The sequence below is a fragment of the Dryas octopetala genome, chromosome 3, assembly GCF_963921425.1.
Source record: "Dryas octopetala chromosome 3, drDryOcto1.1, whole genome shotgun sequence".
In the NCBI taxonomy this organism is placed as follows: Eukaryota; Viridiplantae; Streptophyta; class Magnoliopsida; order Rosales; family Rosaceae; genus Dryas; species Dryas octopetala.
In genome coordinates this window covers 15,724,194-15,731,308 of record NC_141368.1, presented here as the reverse complement: position 1 = coordinate 15,731,308, position 7,115 = coordinate 15,724,194, and the positions used below count along the sequence as shown (strand labels likewise).

Here is a 7,115-nt window from a genome sequence, read left to right as displayed (position 1 = left end):
CTTTTTAATTGATTTGTTATTTTTTTAGTGTTTACAAGGCTTAGATTTTAATGTTTAGTCTTTAAGTTGTAGGACTTCATCTTCTAAGCCTAAATAAAAAGCATTAAACCCTTGTTCGACAGTCACACTATGACTGTATAACAAACTGGAAAAAAAAAACTAACGGATAACCACCAAGCTCGGTAGCACTTTGGCCGAGCATTCGGTGTCAAAAAATTCACATTTCTTACAGATTTGTGAAAAAAATTACGTTTTGTACAAATTTGTGACCTAATCTAAAATATCTTATACAAATTTGTAACCTAATCCAAAATATCTTGCTATAGTTTGGTACCTAAATTTAAAAAAAATTATTGTCTTGTTGCTTTGCTAAAAAAACTATTGATATTTGGTATTTAATCCTAATTTTTAATTTTTTCCCCCTCATTTCATTTTCTTTTTTCTAATACCCTTTTCCCCTTCGACTGTTCGACATCAGACGCCACCATCTCTAAGTTGGAGTGAGAATGGATCGGTTTTTACCCGACAACTGACTCAAAAACGACCTGTTTTTGTTGTCGATATGCAACCACCAACCGACCCAACCAAGTCGGTTCGGTTGCTACGAACCAACCCACGATAGTTGGTTTTGGATATGAGAGATAGTTGGTTGCTCGACAACCGACCCTATGAAATTAATTTGGGCCTTTGGTAGCTTGGGCTGTGTAGCACTAGCCTCTGTGTGTGACTGTGTTGAGATTGGAAACAACCCAGACCCAATTAGCCCAGGCCCGTTCTCCTCTCTCTCTCTCTCTCTCTCTCTCTCTCTCTCTCTCTCTCTCAGGCTCTCGGGTCTCAACTCACTCATTTCACTCTCTCAGTCTCAGCCCTAATTCTCTGCTCTCTCATCTTCTCTCTCGCCGGCGACTCTCTCAGCCCTGCTCTCTGCTCTCTCATCTTCTCTCTCACATCAGACATTACTCACTCTCTGAGCCCTAATCTCTGCTCTCTCATCTTCTCTCTCGACTGCGATCTCTGCACTCTCATCTTCTCTCTCGCCGGCGACCAAGAAGCCACCTCCGCAACTCAGCTCAGCTCCCCTGCTCTCTGTTGTCTGCGACTGCTAATCTCATGTAAGTCCATCTCTGATCTCTCTCCTCAGTCTCTCTGTCTCTTATTTTCAATTAGTCATTGGTTTGAGTTTGATTCAACTATATGTAGATGAACCTCAATTGTTGTGAAATTAAGCCCAATGCTTGTATTTGGTTGAATGTTCTAACTTGTGAATTGTGATTATGCTGTTCTGTTGCCTGAAATTTGAATAGTAGAATACTTGGAATTATATGTGTTTGTTACTCAGCTTTATGTAACTCTTGCAGACCACTGGATTATGTATTAATTTTTTTTCTTCTCTTGAGTTTACTAGATGCATGGAACCATGATAATTGGCTTTCCATTTTTCCCTCTTTCGATTGAAGAAAAAAGTGTTATGTTAATGTAGTCTGCCAGAGTTAAGCCAACATTCCAACAAATTTGATTGGAGATAAATTATGCCAACATTCTGAATTTGTTGGTTAGTAAGTTCCTATAATTTGTTGGCAGCAGGCAACCTATGGTCCTAATGTAATTTACATATTTGTTGTTTTCTGAATTCCTATACTTAGTAAGTTCCTATGAGACTAGTAGTGGTGTGTAATTTTGAGTCCATTGGAAGTTTGGAACTTGTTCTGAATCCATATTCATGGACGAAGGTGTGCAATTTCTCTGCTTCTAGCTTTTAGTTTCCTATATAATGACATAATGTAATCAATTGTTGCATGGTTTTGTTCTGATCAAAGTATTGAAATTTGAAAATGGTCATCCCTATTGTGTTTACAGTTAGCAAATATCTGGTGTTTACAAGCTCTGTTGAGTATATAACTGTATAATTTGTTGTTTGTGTTGTGAAAAATAAAAAAGATAGTTGGGTCGTAGCCATAACCGACCCGACCTCAACCGACAAAGTCAGGTGGCCAACCATCAACCGACCCACAATATTGGGTCGGTTTTGAGAATCAAGCATAGTCGGTTGGTCGGGTGGGTTGGTTGTTTGGCCGATATGGACCCGACCCAACCCATTCCCAGCCCTATCTCTATGCTTTAGCCTTAACTTGCCATTCGCCACCTCCACCGTCAATCCCATGACGCCCCCAGTCAACCAAAATTGATCCCATCAGCCCATCATCATAATCATAACCTACCAAGTCTCACCACCACCAGCGATCGCCACCGTCTCGTAACCCACCAAGTCTCGCCACCACCATTGATCGGCATCCCCATTCGATCTGCCTTAACCCCTATCTCAAAGAGTCAAATCCCGATCACTCTCACTCTCTCAGCCTAACCCATATCTGAACTCTCACTCAATCGATTGACGATTGCCACCGCCACCATTGATTTGGCCATTTGGGTAAGTTTGTTGGTTTTTTTTTTTTTAATTTATGTTAAAGACTTGATCTGTGGAATTGGGAATTCATGACTTTGTTTCTTCTTATGGGTCACTGTGTAATGAGGTTTTTTTTGTCTTTCTAGAAGGTGGAGATTTATGATTTTAGTGTTTTGGGTTTCTGGATTGTGTGTATTTATTAATTTTGGGTGATTTTTGAGAGAGCTTTTACTTTGGAAATGTGTCCTTATGGAGAAGTGTCTGATGTTATCAGGAGGCATGTGAATTGTTTCATTTTTCATGCTAAACTATCACATATAAAGATTGGGTACTGCTATTCAACATTTTCTTTTATGTTACTTTAAGAACAATCTATATGGTAATTGATATATGGCTGTCAGATATATGGTAGGGTTTCAGATCCTTTGTGTGGACGGCAGTTTCTTACCAGCTGAAAGATAGGCTTAAGTTGTCACCCTCATGTTCCCAATTTGTGTTTTCAATAAATTTTTTCCCATGGAGCATTAAAGCATTATATGGGTATGGATCTTCTTTTACTCAGTACTCACATTTAGTTGTATACGCACACAGAGTGTGCAATTGGGTATTGGATGTGTTCATGAAGTGTGTAAGCATAAAAATACTAAATAGCCACTTAATGTCTCTGCCAGTGCCAGGCTGCAATCTTAGATTGTTGTAATATTTGTAAACTTCAATTGGTTTTGTTTAATTATTTGTAAACTTGTAATATGGGTTTGTTGCTTTGATACTTTCTGTAAGTTTAGAATGGTTGCTGTTAGTCTGTGGCAGGTTACCAGGTTTAGTAGGTTGAATGGTTTATGTTATTGTGCTTATGTTGCTGTTATGTTGGTTTATTTTTATATGGTTGAATGGTTGCTGTTGGTTGCTGTTTTCTTGGTTTATTTTTATATGTATATATGGATTTGTTTCTTTTCATCTATTCATTTTGGGTTTCTCACAAGGGTCAAACAAAAATGGCCAGCATCCTTGCTGCAGTTGTTTGTGTAATTGTGTGAAAGCACATCTCATTGCCTTAGTGATGTTAGGAAAAATTCTTAGCTATAATTTGCTCTGTTTCATATCATAGACACAGTGTTTCATGTATAATATCATCACCGCTATATAATTCATCCATTTCCATGAAACCAAATAGTAGTTACTGTTTGGCGGTCTAATGACTCTTTTGGTACAAGATGCTAGAGTTGAAATTGATATTTGGAGAGGAGCATAAAAACCGTAATTGTATAGAGGAATGTCAATCTAAGATTCTATATTGTGTATGGTACTATTACTCTATTAGATATAGTTAAAGATTAGATATTAGATTAGTGAAGGTTTGGTAAGAGATGCGGTATTGAATTTTGGGTATATATGAGGGCCTGTAGAAATCATGACGTAACCCACTTATGTCCAGACAAAGAGTAAAAATAATTCAGTTATTTCAGGTGGAAAAAGAATAACAATAACATCTAGAATGAGGACTACAGTGTTTGGGTCAATGCTAAATAAATGCTGCAATAAGATTCTGGAGCTTGATAATGGCAAATATGATATGTCGAGTGTTTTGCATTGTTAAATTTTGAATGGTATATTTTGTCAAAGGGGGTTAGGTTGCTATGATGGATATGCTTTCATTTGTGTTATACTTTCTTACTTGTATATTCTTTGTTGGTCTGGAATTTTAATAGAATTTGTAAACTTTGGCTAACATCAAATTTGTTTCTTATTAGATTTTTGTTCCTTGTGGTATATGGGGACTTCAGAAGCAGAAGCAGAGTATGCTGCCTTTGAGGAGAGAGTCAAACGAACTGTTTACATAGATAACCTCTCCCCACAGGTCACTGAATCTGTTGTGAGAACTGCTCTTGGTCAGTTTGCAACTGTGAAAAATGTTCAATTTATTCCAAATTACACGGAATCAAAGTGCATCCCACAGTGTGCACTGGTGGAGGTGGAGAACCCAAAACAGGCTGATGCCATTGTCTCTGAGATTGCCCAATTTCCTTTCATGATGCTGGGGAAGCCAAGGCCTGTGAGGGCACTTCATGCTAGAGTTGAAATGTTTGATGATCGGCCTGTAAGACCTGGTAGAAGAATTTATTGCCGTTGGCTGGAGCCAAATGATCCCGACTTTGAAGTGGCAAAGAAACTGAAGCATCTTACTCGAAAGCATGCTCTTGAAGCTGCATTTGTGCTCAAGCAACAACTCCAGGAAGAAGAGAAGCTAGCAAAGCAGCAGCATGAGTCCCTCAAAGCAAATTATAAGAAGTATGAAATGATAGATAGTGTGATGGCTGATGGAACTGCTCGTCGCTTGGCACGCCATTATAAAATTCGAGTTTCAGATGACTGTTAAACTTTTTGAGATTATCACCCCTATCTAGTCAAAGTGACATTTGTACATAATACAAAGTTTATGAGGTGGTGTTTGCTTTTAATAGAGAGCTTTGTAATTGTTCTATCGTTGACTTTTGATGGTTGAAAGCCTTGCTTGCTCTCCAAGCCACACCCTATGCACTTTTGATGGTTGAACAAAAATAAAGAGAGGAATAAAATGACTGTCAACTTTATCAAACCATTAATCTTATTTAGCTTCGTATAGAACACAAGGAAAGAAAAACAAATTATTTAGTTTACAATACAATTCATGGAGAATAGAACTCCTTCATATAAGAGAACTAGTAGCCCTGAAGTGAAGCTCTTAGTCGAGATTAACCAATTGCAGGGATCCTAGTAACAATGCCATCAGTATCGACCCAAACCCAAACCCTATCACACCGGAAATCTTGGATGACAATTGTTCCTTCAAGCACGACCACAGCATCAACCAAAGAATTCTCACTCTCAATTGTTGCTTCTGCAACAGTCCCCTGAGCTCCCAACAACTCAGGCCATGAATCCTTGCCTGCATATACACTCTAAAAACTTGTATTACATTAAATGACATAGAAAGTTTATATATTATTTAGTGGCATACGTGCATTCAAAGCTGTAAACAAGCTTGTTCATGATTACCTTCACATCCAGATGCCATCCTCGTTTCTTGTTCTAATTTAGACTTTTACTCTCTGATCTCTCTTGTAATGTAGCTTGTGATGTATTGGCATGGGGAAGAGATGCATATTTATAGTAGTTTGTCATTGAACAGCTTGTGGTTGGTCATTATTGACTATTTGGATGTTACGTAGGCTGTTTGCATGCTTTTGTTTACACAAATATTACATTATATAATGCAGTGGCAAACCATATCGCCAAGAATGTAGAGAAGCAATTGTGTCTATCTCTATGATGTACGATGACCTTAAGCATGCATGTAGAGAAGCAAAATGAAGAATAGCTAGTATTTTGGTATGAAAACGAAGAATAGTATTTGGTCAGTTTTAGTGACGCTGTTGAAATTTGGTTTGTACTATACACGTACTTAGATGATAGCTATTGACTATTGTTGACGAAATCTGAAAGATAAGATAAAAATATGGGAAAAAGTAGGGACAACCAGCTCATAAAACCTAGTGTATATCGACATTGACACAACATTATATAACATTTCTAGAAATCTTATTTGAATGGAAGTTGGGAGCTTAGAAATTCTGAGCTTAGCCCACATAATAGGAACTACTTCAAATAAGTTTTCATACCCGGCCAACTTAATTTTTATGTTGACTATGCTCACATGTGGAGTTTTATCTCAAAAAACATGTGCACAATTTAATTAGGAAAATATTTTATAATTAATACACCCAATGTTCATAATTCTTAAGGCCTTAAAGATAGTGCAAGTGGCCGGTAAGGGTAGGTAGGTAATGGCTTATAATTAGGTTGTCTAGGTTCAATTCCCTCTAATGTAACAATTTTTTTGTTTTTGTGTTTTCAGAATTCTTAACAAACTCTTATAACACCCAATTGATTAGTAATTGTCCATTTTCTTGATCTCGCTCCATCTTGTCAAGAACTTTAACCACTGATAATTATGATCGCATATATGTCGCATGTGCATCTTAACTGAACCACTCGCTAATTATGATCAAATCTGAATTATTATCATTTTTTTTTGTCTTTTTTAATTTTTGTATCTAAAGTTTTGTCATTGTGCCAATCCAGTACCCAAACTATTATTTGTCTTGATTTCATACCCAAAATTTTATTTTGTCCCCATTTGGTATTAATGTGACTTTTGTCGGATAATACTTACAAACGACCTTAAAGTTAGGGGTATTTTAGTCAATCCAAATTTGCAAATGGACTAAATTGATCCTGGGTATAAGATATGTGCAAGACACATGACTAAAGTTTGTTAATATTATTTTATGGGAGTCACATTATATACCAAATTAAGATAAAATAAGAGTTTGGAATAAAATTGGGATATATATATCTATTATCTATATAATTTAGTACATAATTGAGACAATGACGAAAGTATAAATATCAAATTTAAACGCCATTTTTTCATGTATAAAAAGACAGTGCTGGAGGTGATATCGAATTAATCTATCTGGAAGGGGTACGTGGCTATAGCTGAAAGCTGGGGTTTCCTAGAGCAATACCCACTTGGCCTAGCCCGTTTGAGATTGTTGTTGGACACCCAAAAGTTGTTGTGAATGACAATTTTAAGTAACTTACAACAGTTTTTGTTTTTGGTAACAAAACAAAAAATTGTAGTGCCTCACTATTCTTGGTTACTCACTAC

General features: G+C 36.9%; 1 protein-coding gene and 1 pseudogene across 2 annotated transcripts; one reads left to right on the top strand and one right to left on the bottom strand.

The window, feature by feature from the left end:
* Positions 1-844: 844 nt before the first annotated feature.
* Positions 845-4,964, top strand: LOC147291320 (ASI1-immunoprecipitated protein 1 pseudogene; annotated as a pseudogene). Its single transcript, XR_015121136.1, has 2 exons — positions 845-1,112; positions 4,156-4,964. The product of XR_015121136.1 is annotated as an ASI1-immunoprecipitated protein 1 pseudogene (transcript).
* Positions 4,965-4,991: 27 nt separating this feature from the next.
* Positions 4,992-5,509, bottom strand: LOC147291319 (glu S.griseus protease inhibitor-like). The gene is made up of 2 exons (XM_086236313.1): positions 5,441-5,509; positions 4,992-5,330 (listed from the first exon to the last, which is right to left on the bottom strand). The coding sequence occupies exons 1-2, from the start codon at positions 5,457-5,459 to the stop codon at positions 5,137-5,139; spliced, it is 213 nt and encodes a 70-aa protein (XP_086092439.1). The 5' UTR covers positions 5,460-5,509; the 3' UTR covers positions 4,992-5,136.
* Positions 5,510-7,115: the final 1,606 nt, after the last annotated feature.